General features: G+C 38.1%; 1 protein-coding gene across 3 annotated transcripts in view; it reads left to right on the forward strand.

Moving 5' to 3' along the window:
- IMPG2 (interphotoreceptor matrix proteoglycan 2) overlaps nt 1–13,656 on the forward strand; it is a 94,865-nt gene that overhangs the window by 59,467 nt on the left and 21,742 nt on the right. For all 3 annotated transcript variants that reach the window (XM_075590131.1, XM_075590130.1, XM_075590132.1), the window contains 6 exons: nt 1,433–1,594; nt 3,581–3,639; nt 3,788–3,808; nt 5,160–5,413; nt 9,471–9,556; nt 11,416–13,428. In XM_075590131.1, coding sequence (XP_075446246.1) covers nt 1,433–1,594; nt 3,581–3,639; nt 3,788–3,808; nt 5,160–5,413; nt 9,471–9,556; nt 11,416–13,428 — 2,595 coding nt within the window. The remainder of the gene's footprint in view (nt 1–1,432; nt 1,595–3,580; nt 3,640–3,787; nt 3,809–5,159; nt 5,414–9,470; nt 9,557–11,415; nt 13,429–13,656) is intronic.

Consider the following 13,656-nt stretch of genomic DNA (forward strand, 5'->3'; position numbering starts at 1 on the left):
AATAAGAACACACAAATGCCAATATATATATTAATTAAACATAATAAATGCACACATAAAAAGCAATACACAATCCTAATACATATATTATAAAAATGAGAGATTAATTTCATTTTAATAAAAAGAAGAAAAAAGAAAGAAAATAAACATGATTTATCTTAAAAAAGGTTTAAGTTTAATGAGTTCATTAAAACCAATAGGGTGTCTAGTTTGCATTTCGTAAATACTGTTCACTGTACACTCTGGTAGACCTGTATCACGTGACTATCGCACATGTGACACTGTCAGAGAAAGAGGTAGTATCACTTTAAGTATTCAGCTGCCCATCTAAGGGCGTTGGATTTGGCGTCTGAAGGGGCTGTCCTTACTAACTCCCTTCCTTCCATAAATACACGTGGATGACGCTGTACGTGACCTCCTGACGAAGCACGTGGTGCAAAACGCGTAGAGGTCACGACAGGTCATCCTGCGCGTGTTTGCTGAGAGGCTGAGACGGAGCCTGCCTGAGGCTCTACTGGTGGCTGTTCTATCTTCCCAGGTGCCGCGATCCGGATCCTGTGCGGTCAGCTGTGGACCCCCACCTTTGCCCTAGTGTAAGTGTCCGTCTCCCCCTGTCAGCGGGTATTTAGTCCTCTATGGCGGTTTTTATTTAAATCCCCTTGGGCTGTTAGTACTTTCTCTGTTTACTTTTACATTGAATGTTTTTTGTTGTATGTGATGTATTTTTCCTAGACATTTTATGTTAAGAGACCATATGTATGGCTTCAATTTCTGGGCATTTTACTTTTACCTTTTGAGCTGAGAAGGGGTTGGATCCTCTCAGCCATTTATGTGTTTGTTTTATTAAAATACTGTTATTAACTCCATCCCTTGTGCGCTTCTGTGCAATTTTCTTTCTTTGTTTCTCAGGGTGTCCTCCCCCCTCTTGAGGGGGGATCACCTCTGAAGTGGGAGCCTCTGGGGAGACGCTCCATACACGTGCAGCACAGGGATTATTCCAACTATCACTTCTGCAGCACGAGCGCTGAATATCCTATTCCTGCTTTCAAGAGAAATGACTGGTCACCTGTTTGAGTTTTTCTCGTTTACCAGTGACCAGTGATTACCAGGACAAGAGAGTATATAGATGGCTTCTTGGCTATATATATATATATATATATATATATATATATATATATATATATATATATATATATATATATATATATATATATATAAAAACGAACAGGCAGTACTGCTCTTTTTAGTGTAGAATGCATTTTTATGAAAAATATGGGCTCCTAGTTCTTAATTCAGTATATGGAAGATGTTTAATGTATAATCTATACCCAGAGAATGTCCACTGCTGAAGGGTCAAAGCAAAGTATGTCAGAATTGTGTGACATTTATGACAAATTAAGGTAACGAAAGAAAAATGCATTATTTTCTTCAGATGGACAATGAAATTGTCAAGGTGACAGACAAGCAACTGAAACCAGTGGTGGAGCAGATGGTAGAATTCAGTATTCTTCTGCAGGGGGAGACGTACACCAAGGAACTGAGGGACAAATCTACTGCTGCACACCAGAAGCTTGCAGCAAGGTTTATCGCTCAGGTAATATAACCTTACATGAAGATTAATAGCACATATGATTAAAGCAATAGAGGCAGTAAAAGCATATATATGGCACATTACATTTTAACATGTAAATTTAATTTTAGAATAATTGAGTATATATTGAATTGGATGCTCACAAGATGCGACTTTGACACTTGCAGTTTACTCAACTGTTTTATACCACAATATAAAAGTCAACTTGAATACATTTAAAAAAAAAAATGCTTAATTGCATGTACATTAAATGGGAAATTGTTACTGAAATACCAGCTTCAGTAAAGAAAAAACAACTATACTACACGTACAACAGTTCAACTATGGTATTCTTTGTCAGGATCCTTGGCCCAGCTTGACTTAGGTCCTTCAAGATGGAGCCATCTGAGGAACTTAACTCTGACAAGCAATATGATGTTGATAACCTGTTTTCATGTCTGACACCTCACTTACCCATAAAAACCAACATGCCACAAATTAATGCAGAATTATAGTAGGTGTAACTGCACACTAGGATCTCTTTAGTAATTCTGGTTGCTCAGCCTGGAAGTGGAATCCCATGGGGGAAAGGTAAGCGGTGCACTGCAGAAAAAACAATAAGGCTGGGTTGCCCCGAACATTTTTAAGAAAAAATATTTATTTGGCCAATGGCACCATGATAAAATTTGAGATGAACTGGCAAAGAAAACACAGCTTGCCTTTCCCCTATGGGATTCGACTTCCAGTCTTCAACTACTAGCAGGGAGCACGCTACCTCCAGACTCTGGACACCATGGTCGTAAGTAAAACAGACATATCCATATAAATGTTCCTCTAGCTCCAGGAGATTGTATATTATATGTTGTGATGGGGTCTTTGCTTATCACATTGTGGTTCATCATGGGCATCCTCTCTGGATAGTAGTATTCAAATGTACAGGTAGTCCTGTACGCTTTACAATGCAACCCTATGGGCCGTTTTTTTAGACACCAGAATGCGTTATCCAATGCTCCGCGCACACTGATTAACATGGGACTCATTTTACAGTGGTTTCACTATCCAATGCTACTTCCAGAACGGATTCCGTTTTATATCCGAGGACTGACTGTATGTATCTCCAACCCTGGGAGCCTTATTAACATTATGCTAAATTCCATTCCATTATGTGGTTGTCCAGACTGATTTCCATCCTATAAACATTCATAAGCTACCAAGTGGTTATTTCTAGTATACTCTGGAGCATCGTTTTTTGGGGGTTTTATTTCCCTTTTGTCCTATTGGTTGCTCAGCCGCCCTATATGGCCCAGCGCCATCACACAACTTTTTGTATTTTACAGAATAAGGGTCTGTGACTTTAAACTTATTATTTGATGTTGATAGACGTCCCTCTGTTCTGCCAGCCAACCATACAAGGATTATATATTCAATATTATCCACTTATTGGAATTGTCTAAACACTCTCTTACTTAAACCAAATCTTCGTTGTCACTGTTCAGGTACAGCAGCTAAATAAAAGTTAGTGTCTACAGGTGCACTTACCTGGTTAACAATGTACCAAAAATACATCTATAATGAAAAGAGCAAGGTAAGCCCACCTACTTCCCAGATGATTACACATTTATAAACAACGTGGCGGGTATTGTCAGAGATATATTTTATTGGTACTTCCTTTAATGAAGAAATCCCACACACCATATTAATGAGAAATATCAGCTAATTTTCTACTGAAACTTTACATTACATTTCTCTTATTTGAGGATATCTTCACTTTTATTGGGACAACATGAAGAACACCCACAGATGTCGCACATGAGTTTTACTGTAATTTATAATAGCTCTGAAAGTTTTTGTTGTATTGGCCCAATAAAATGTGTACAACTATACACATATTCCATTTTTTTTTCTAAGCAAGATACTAGTTTGAATACCTTCTTTCCTAATAGGGCCTTGGTATTTTCTACCGATTCAAAAGACCTTGGATGAATTAATTTTTATTATTTTATTTTACAGCACCAAAATATATTTGAAGGTTTGCCAGGATACAAAAATGTCATTGTGCAACAAATAAGGTAATATTCAGAAAAATATATACTGTAGATACATTCTTTAAAAAAGTGCACTTCTTATTTAAGACAGGACATTATGTAAACATTATCTCAGTACCTGTAAAGCACAATCAGCATTCTAATAAACCCATTCTTTTCTTTTTAATTATAGTCCTTCACTACAGGATGACAGGTAAAGTTATTTCTGTGTTGCCATAATTGTGTTTAGAAATGTTATGCCACAGGATAGTCAACATTTGAAACACCGTGCGTGCGAGACATACATAAAAATACATAATAATGATAATAACTTTATTTCATACAGCACTTTTCTCCTAACGGGATTCAAAGCGGTACGTGACAGACACACAGGCACACAGACACACTGGTACACTGGCACACTGGCAAACTGGCACACTGGCACACTGGCACACAGGCACACTGGCACATTACATAGAAATCATTCTTGAAGAAAAAGAAATACTGGAGTGTGCTTGTATCTTCCATTTCTTTTAATGTTGGGGATGTGACGGTATTCTCTGGTTTAGATTGTAGTGGGCTTCAGCTTCAGAGAAGCACACACTTGAGTTAGACTTCCCCTTAATAAACATGAATTTAAATGAGTAGTTCCGTTAGAATCTCAAACAAGTATGTTGTAAACTACCTACAATGTACAGTAATTGGTTTCCTTAAATGTGCAGTTCCATGTAGAAAAAACTAAATAAATGGTAGTTCAATGGGTTATAAATAATCCAACAAATATTTGAATAGTTTTAGATTTGTTTGAAGGTTCAGTCCTCATTCATTTTGTAATCATTACAAAAGCTACAATATAACGGTTTTTATTTTCTTCTAGCAGGGCCCTAAAAATCTGAGTGTTTCTTAGCCCGTGTCAGAATAGCAGCAAGCAGAAGTATCTGAAGGGCTGGGGCAAATCAACATGACATTATATGCCAAAGAGAGGCACATTTCTCTCAAGCTTTAATGTATACCATGTTTACTGACTAACTTTAATGCAGCTTTGTTGTAGGTTGGGATACCCTTTAGGGGACTGACATAAGAGTTCTTCATAGATGAAATATAAGTTTACAGAGCTTTCAAAATTAAAACAAAAAAGAGAGCAATACTGTATGTACAGTACACTGTCATTGTTTATATTATATGAAGAATTATCATGTTGGTCCCATCAACGGCACAATAACCTACAACACACCTACACCTCTCCAGGACTGATAAAGCTACTAGAATTCTGAACTAACTTTACAAAACATGTATAAGTGCTTAATAGTGCCTGTTTCTTTTTTTTGGTTGTTTTAAAGCACCATTTGTCAGATTTAGCCCTTGAAATATGCTACTGCCATTAAATATAATTCCCTTATTGTTATGTTCTAAGTGCATTCTTTGTTTCCAAGGAGTTGGCATAAATACTATAAATTGAAAATCAATAAACAGAAAGGAATACAATATATACGTCACCCAGTTTGGATTCCGCAGATGCTATTAAATGATTTAATTTGTATATGATGATTTTTTTTTTAAACTAGCGTTGGCATGAATGTGCACTACGGTGTCATTTTTGATGGTGATGCGGATGCCATTAACAATGCCACTTTGGACCTAATGAATCTTCATTCAAATAAAGTTGAAGACGGCTCCTTTAATGATATTGAAGATAATCCTACTGCTGTTTACACAGTCAGTAGCTTTAGAAATTATATTGCAGAAGCCATTTACAAGCAAACATTACTGGGAAATAACACATTGGTATTAGATCCTGATTCACTGGAGCTAATTAATGGTGAGTAACCTTACAAGCAAGATTTTGTTTTCTTCTAAAGTATGAATTGAAAGAAAGATGTGAGTGATTCACCTGCTTAGAAACTGTTCTATTCATGAAAAGTGTGAGACAGGTTTACAGGAGTTGACTGCCACTGATGGATATAACCATTTGTTTACTGACATATAGTACATCATCAGAGCTAAAATAAGGTGTGCATTATGAGATATATAAAGCTATTGTTGAATGTATTATCAGGAAATTGTAGAGAGGTGGACAGATAAACATGTTTTTAAGATTTACAGCAGAATGCCCAAGGGCACTAAAACTATATCATCATTTCTTTTTTTTACTGAGTACTCTTCAGGTCAGTCCAAGGCGCAGTTTAGTTGCCATGACACTCAAGCTCAGAAACACCGCCCCTAAAACTTTCAACACATATGGGCCTATGCTATAAGCGTTCATAAGCCAGGTATCATGCACTTATCTGTCTGGGGGCCCTCGGGTGGTCCACGTGGGTGTCTGGGGGCCCTCGGATGGTCCCTATGGGTTTCTGGGGGCCCTCGGGTGGTCCCTATTGGCCTGCGGTACCAATCCTGTGGCCAAAAAAAAAATGTGCAATACATTGAAATAAATACACCTCCCTCCCCCCAAAACATACAGTACATTAATGGGCAAAATAAATATTATCCAGATATGGATAATAGCTCATTTGTCCATTATAAAATAAAACATTAGCCAGCCAGCATAAATAAAGTGAATAAACCTTTCAATTTACCCCTGCCATCATTAAGGGCATCCTCATCAGCATACTCCAGGTCCATGTCCTCCGTTGCCAGAAATAATAGAAGAAAAAATACAATCTAATGGCCCCTAACACCTTAATCACCTTAGCAGGTTAATAACTGCTATAGTAATTAAGGGATTAACCCACCCTCTCCCGCTACCCACCTGAAATGTCTAACTACCCACCCCGGGACCACAATACCCACCCTGTACCCATTGATTGGCATAGTGGTACATCATACCCATATAATATGGGCATGATAAGCCACTATAGCAGTCAATGGTCACCCTAATAAAAAAGCATGAAGTCCAAAAATACACAATAATAAAAGATATACACAAGCACCTAAACACCACAATTAAATAAATAAAAGCACTAGACAACCAATTAAATAAATAAATTAAAGCACTAGCCAACCAATCAATTTAATAAATAAAAGCACTAATCAACAAAACAACTAACTAATTTGAAACACTAGCCAACCAAACAATTGATGAATTTAAACCAGTAGCCAACAAAACAAATAATTAATTTAAAATGCTATCCAATCCTAAAATGTACTTAAAACAAGCCATCCAAATGTATGTATTGTATGTCTTTATTTATATAATGCAATAGGATAAGGGGAGCTGCACACCAAATGGAATAAAGTAAAAATACTTGCAATTAACCGGTGCTCCTGGTTCAGTGATTTCTGTCTAAAAATCCACAATATAGAGAAAAAGAATGATCCAGGGCAACTTCTGATTTTCTTAATGAAATGTAATCAGTACAAAACACAACGTTTCATCCTTCAAGAGGACTTTCTCAAGTGACTGGTTAGCAGATAGAGGGGAAATATCCAGTATATATAATTACAACACCCATGTGAAAAGACTTAATCACCAATTACCCGCTGAGAACACACGATAGTCTGCAGCTGACGTCTTAATCTTCTCTGTGGTCTGACTCCCATTCCGGTTGCGCTGACGTCATCAGATGGCTCCTGCGTGGTGATGTCATCATCTGGTTCCTCCTTGCAGTGCGTTCCGGCTGCCTGGTCAGGCACAGAGTCGCGCTAACGTCTTCCTCCTACTCCTCCTTCTGTAGTTGCTCCCACGTCATCCTGTGTTCTCGCCATTTCTCCTCTGTGTGTAGTGATGCCATCTTTGTTAGTGGCAGACTCAGCCCTTCTTCTCCAGTGCGCTTGCCGTTTCGCACTTGCGCAGTAAAAGCGCTCTTCTGTGTGTGAGGGGGAAGGTGCTAGTTCTATCTTATCATGGGGACATCATTCCAGGTGGAGCAATAGAGATAAAAGGAGATAAAAGACTCAGTCAGTGAGAGTACATGTATATATAGTGCCACTATACCCTAAATAAAAGTTAAAGTTAAAAATGGAATGCTTGCTTATTTGACAATCTCTTACAAGGCATAGAAGCAGCAGCAGCAACAGTGAAAATTGTGCATGTGCGAAACGGCAAGCGCACTGGAGAAGAAGGGCTGAGTCTGCCACTAACAAAGATGGCATCACTACACACAGAGGAGACATGGCAAAAACACAGGACGACATGGGAGCAACTACAGAAGGAGGAGCAGGAGGAAGACGTCAGCACGACTCTGTGCCTGACCAGGCAGCCGGAACGCACTGCAAGGAGGAACCAGATGATGACATCACCACGCAGGAGCCATCTGATGATGTCAGCGCGACCGGAATGGGAGTCAGACCAGAGAGAAGATTAAGACGTCAGCTGCAGACTATCGTGTGTTCTCAGCGTGTAATTGGTGATGAAGTCTTTTCACATGGGTGTTGTAATTATATATACTGGACATTTCCACACTATCTGCTAACCAGTCACTTGAGAAAGTCCTCTTGAAGGATGAAACGTTGTGATTTGTACTGATTAAATTTCATTAAGAAAATCCGAAGCTGCCCTGGATCATTCTTTTTCTCTTTTTCTTTATTTATATAATGCCATTAGTGTACATGGCGCTTCACAGTAGTAATAAACGTAACAATCATATGAATAACAAATAATACAAATAACAGATCATGGGAATAAGTGTTTTAAACATAAAAGTAACATTTCGGAAGAGGTCCCTGCTCCGACGAACTTACAATCTAATTGCTAGGTAACAATTCAAAACAATTGAATCCAAACAATAAAAACAAATATAAAAAAATTACAACCAATTCAAAACAAGCATGTGTGACTGTGGGAATAAAATAGGAGATACCGGCACCCCATAACGGGACCTGTATCTCGGGAAGCAGGGGGTCCCCGGACCTGAAATCAAAGCGATTCTGCTCCGGAGACCCCCTGCTCATCTACATTTATATAATTTTCTTAATGAAAAAAAACATTAATTTCGGGCGAGATTTGCGCAGGGAGAGGCGGCTCTCTATGAGCAGCTCTCTCTGCAGCTGAAAGAAATCGCCGGGTAAGGCCTTTTCAGAGAGGTGATCATCACACCACCGGCTGCTCGCCCGTTTTGGGAATTTTGCTATCACAGGTAATCGAGGCTTTCTGAATACCGTGCTAGCAACGCTAAAAAAACAGGCGATTTAAATGGCCAGGCGATTTTGTTAATGAACGCTTATAGCATGGGCCCCATAATCTAAATGGCCTTTCATCAGGATCCTAAAGTCCTGCACCGACACACTTTATTCGAGCAAATACCCAGTATGTACCTGGCAGATACCTGGAATGCGCCGCTCCTCACCTCTGACAAGCCCCGTTGCGTTTGCCTTCCCAGCCTGGGTTCATGCCTGGCTGACGGGCGGCTGATCTGTTAAATGATAATGATTAGGATTTAATAGGCTGCAATGCTTCGCGTGTCTACCAGATGGCATAAATTCATCAATTGTAATGCAGTATATATATATATACTGTGCAGTATTGCAGCCAGCGGGAATAAAATGCTTCAATCCCTGCCTGGAAAATACCTCAATGCACTCGGGCAGAAAACAGTCACAAACCTCAATACACCCGGGTATACCCGAATTCGTGGGACTAGCCGAGCTCGAATAAAGTGTGTCGCAAGTGTATCTGCTATTGTACGGGATGTAAAGTGGTTTACACACTAATCACATTTGTATAAATATATATGAGTACATTTTATTTATCTATTGCAGTTTGTTAATTATTTTTCCTTCAGACCCAGATATTTGCTTAACGTATAACTTTACCGACTGGTGTTCAATGTAAAAACAAATGTCAGGTTGTGTTATTGACAGCAATATCATTTAGGATGTATGTTAAAAATATGGTTTGTACCAATCGCCGCATGTTAACAATCTATATTCTTAACTAGTTAAAGAAGTTCCATCATACGCTTATGTGGAATTGCCTTCAGTAACCGAGAAGCCAACATTTCCAAGACCCTCAACAGCTGATGTTGTAAGTACATAAAAAAAATAAAAAAAATCTTTATTTTCATAAAAAGTCTTTGAAGAGCAGGAAAAGATCAACTGTAACAAATACTCAAAATATATGTATACATATACTGTATCTCCACTGAAAGTAGTATCCTGTCTGGGTGCAAACTGCTGGGGACTGGCATACCAAAAAGATGGAACCAGGCACTTTTAGAAAAATAAATACAATTTATTGCAAAACTATATATATAATCACACCGTAATATTTCCATTTGCTATATGCTTTACGGTGGAGGGTTTTTTGTCACTTTTTTACCCACCATAACGTAACTAATGTGTGGTGGATACCTATCCAAGCTTCAAATTACAAAGCCAGTATAACCAACCTCACACCCAAATGATGAGACCCAAAAGGTCGAAACAGCTGTTTGTGGATGGGTTTACTGGCTATGCATCTTAACCCAGGCTGTGCTAACAGTCTGTGCAATGCAGCAAGCATAAGCTTATAGGGGTCCATGTCAAAATGGATTTGAAGCAAAAGGAGGCAATGTGTGCTCATTTGCATGTAATTTCCCAGAAACCCTTGCTGCAGTGGAAGCACTGTATGCTGGGTGATAATGGTGAAAGGCAGGGTTGGAGACTTGTCTAAGACATGCAAATGAAAGAGGCATATATATAGGCAGTCCTCGTTTTACAACGCTTCATTTTACAACGAATGGCTTATCCAACGCAATGCAATGCATACCTATGTTCATTTTTACAGCGCCAAAACGGCTTATCCAATGCTCTTACAACGCTTTGCAAAGTTGTTTATGTGTATATAATATATATATTATACTATATTTTTATATTATATTATATATTATGTTATATTATATTTATAATACAGTATATGCACTATATAATTTATGTGTGTGCTGCATATCTTATTATCTGCGTAAAATATTTTGTATATTTTAGCATTAAAAATGCCTTCAGGAACGGAACCTTTCATTTAAACAGTGTTCCTATGGGAAAATGTGTTTCGGTTTACAACGTTTCGCTATCCAACGCCATTTTGAGTAACGCATTGTGTCGGATAACCGAGGACTGCCTGTATATATATATATATATATATATATATATATATATATATATATATATATATATATATATATATATATATATAAATTATATTGCAATATAGTTGACACAATATTTGAAACAAGTCCTCCAAATTGACAATATATCAATACTAAGATCTGATATTATTGACTATGTCTTGTGATAATTAAACTCAAGAATAAAATTAGGCATCATATTTCTCAAACTATAATACCGTATCATATTTTAGTAAAATAATAAAGATCAATGTTTCAATGTAGTATTCTGTTGACTTCAGATATACCTTTTTCTTGTCTCAATAGTGTTTGAAAAGTGTCCTTGTTTTTTGTCATAGGTCCTATACACTAATACAGGCATACCCCGCATTAACGTACACAATGGGACCGGAGCATGTATGTAAAGTGAAAATGTACTTAAAGTGAAGCACTACCTTTTTCCCACTTATCGATGCATGTACTGTACTGCAATCATCATATACGCGCATAACTGATGTAAATAACGCATGTGTAACAGGCTCTATAGTCTCCCCGCTTGCGCACAGCTTCGGTACAGGTAGGGAGCCGGTATTGCGGTTCAGGACGTGCTGACAGGCGCATGCGTGAGCTGCCGTTTGCCTACTGAGCGATATGTACTTACTCGCGAGTGTACTTAAAGTGAGTGTCCTTAAACCGGGGTATGCCTGTATAACATAATCATAAATGTCAAATATAGTAAAGTCATTCTTGTACGTTTCTTCTTGTGTTATAGTCTAACATATACTGGTCCATATTTCCTTAGAATAATGCACTGCAAGCTGAATGGCTTCCTACTGCCCAATCGACCATAAGGAATATTCTGCCATTCGAAGGAACCAATAAAGACCTGACTTTAAGAAGTGAACCACCAATTGGCATTCCTTCAAGTGAAGTTGTGCTCGAAGCAGAAAGCCCTGTAACAGAAAACAACATTGGCTCCAAAGTTGATGTTTATCCTGGTAATGAATATAGTTTTACAACTCCATCACACATTTCAGCCTTCTTGCAAAGCACTATCCTTAGTTCCTTGGAATCCAAAGCAGCTGCTGTGACTGGTTCCTTTGTGGAATCAGACATTCAGGAAGAATCAGGAGATATTGATATGTTGCCTTCTGATCAAGCTACAATAAACATACCTTTTCAAATAGTGCCAAATGACATGTTACTTCCCACAGAAAATACTTCAGTTGCTACCATTTTTACACCCTCCGTGACAACTTTATCAGCTGTCGAGTCCAGTGCCGATATTGTGACATCCGCAATAGCTGCTGAAGAGCCTGCACTAAGCAAATCTTCTTTTGGAAGTTCATTAAAAGAGGCTGAAAATACTGTGCCTACTTATACAGAAAGTGATGCCTTGGGCGCATTAGACACCTCATTCACACCTGAGAACAGATTAGAAAAAGATGAATTTTTGATTGAGGACAATTTGCTACAAACTAATATACATGCTGGGAGTAATATTGGTTTTGTTGATGGATCGGGCTCAGGATTTGATCCTTCAGCACAAAAAGTAAAATCGAGTATTTGGCCTTGGACAAAGGCAACAATTGAGTTTCTTCCTCCTTTTACGGGACAACCCACAGATAAAGATATAATGGACATGGCAAAAACCCATGTTGAATTTATCACAGATGATTATACTGATCACCCTAATTTATTACAATCTGATCATACAAGCATGGATAACAATATTGACACTGTGCTAGACCAAATCAGAGAGGATCTACAACACTCTGATGACTCCCTTACTACAAAGCCATTGCTAAATGAGCCTGTGATTTTAGAGTCTTCCACTGAATCAGCTCCTGTTTTATGGACACTGGAATCTTTGAGTGTGGAACGGTCAATGCAAACATCAGACATATATGAGTATTCATTTACAGAATCAAATATTTTAATTGAGCCAACTGTGGAATATGCAACATTGGATACATCTGGTGAAGAAGACTCCAGAGTAATGAACTATTCTCTGCAAACACTTGAATCACAAACACGGAAACATATGGTTTTGGAAATGAGCACCAGTGTAACAGACCGCTCAATCTCTAATGAAATACAATCATTACAACCACTACTTCCAGTTCATAGTCTTACTTTAGCTTCAACAGTTGGAGAGCATGACACTCCATCATATACAGATTCTGACAAAGACACTGTAAACTCTGTATTAATCTCAGAAGCTACCAAGGAAGAGAATGTATTAATTACAACAGCTCAATCTCCAGAATTATCTGGTGACCTGGTGAACACAATCCCCAATCTGACTAACAGGAAGACAAGTACATTTAATTCGCTCAATGACTTTGATGGTACTTTAGAATCAGTGATAGGAAACAATACAGTAGCCAATATTGTTACCATAGGTGACAAAGAGGATTCAATTACAGATTTAATGACAGAGAACAAGCAATTTCCCAGTGTTGCTTCCATGGAACCAACTGATATAATAAACTCTCATCTTATTTCGGAGAAACACGAGGAAGAAGTAATTGTGGGAGTTCAGGATATATCTCTGGAGTTAGATCACATGAGTACAGTGTATTATCACCCTGACATGAGCCCAGAAGAAAGAAGCATGGTAGGGAAAAATATCCACTCTACAGACATGGCGGGTGTTGTATTTTCTACTCATGACAGTGGCAATACTTCCGTATCAGCACAAGCTCTTGTGGTATTCTTCAGCCTACGTGTTACCAATATGATATTTTCAGAGGACTTATTTAATAAAAACTCTCCTGAATATAAAGCTCTGGAACAGCGTTTTCTAGAACTGGTGAGATTCTGTTATGCATTATTATATTACAAATCCACTGTATAGCCCATTGTTAGAAGTAAGACAGTGTTTCTTGTATGTCTTCAAAGAGAACACCTCCCAGTGCAAGGCATATATGTATACTGAAAAAAATATTTGAGACACAACAAAGGGGTATTATACATGAATGCATTTGGACATCTATAGGCACATCATGGTACAGCAATAGTAACACTTGCTACCTATATG

The sequence above is a fragment of the Ascaphus truei genome, chromosome 3 (assembly GCF_040206685.1).
Source record: "Ascaphus truei isolate aAscTru1 chromosome 3, aAscTru1.hap1, whole genome shotgun sequence".
In the NCBI taxonomy this organism is placed as follows: Eukaryota; Metazoa; Chordata; class Amphibia; order Anura; family Ascaphidae; genus Ascaphus; species Ascaphus truei.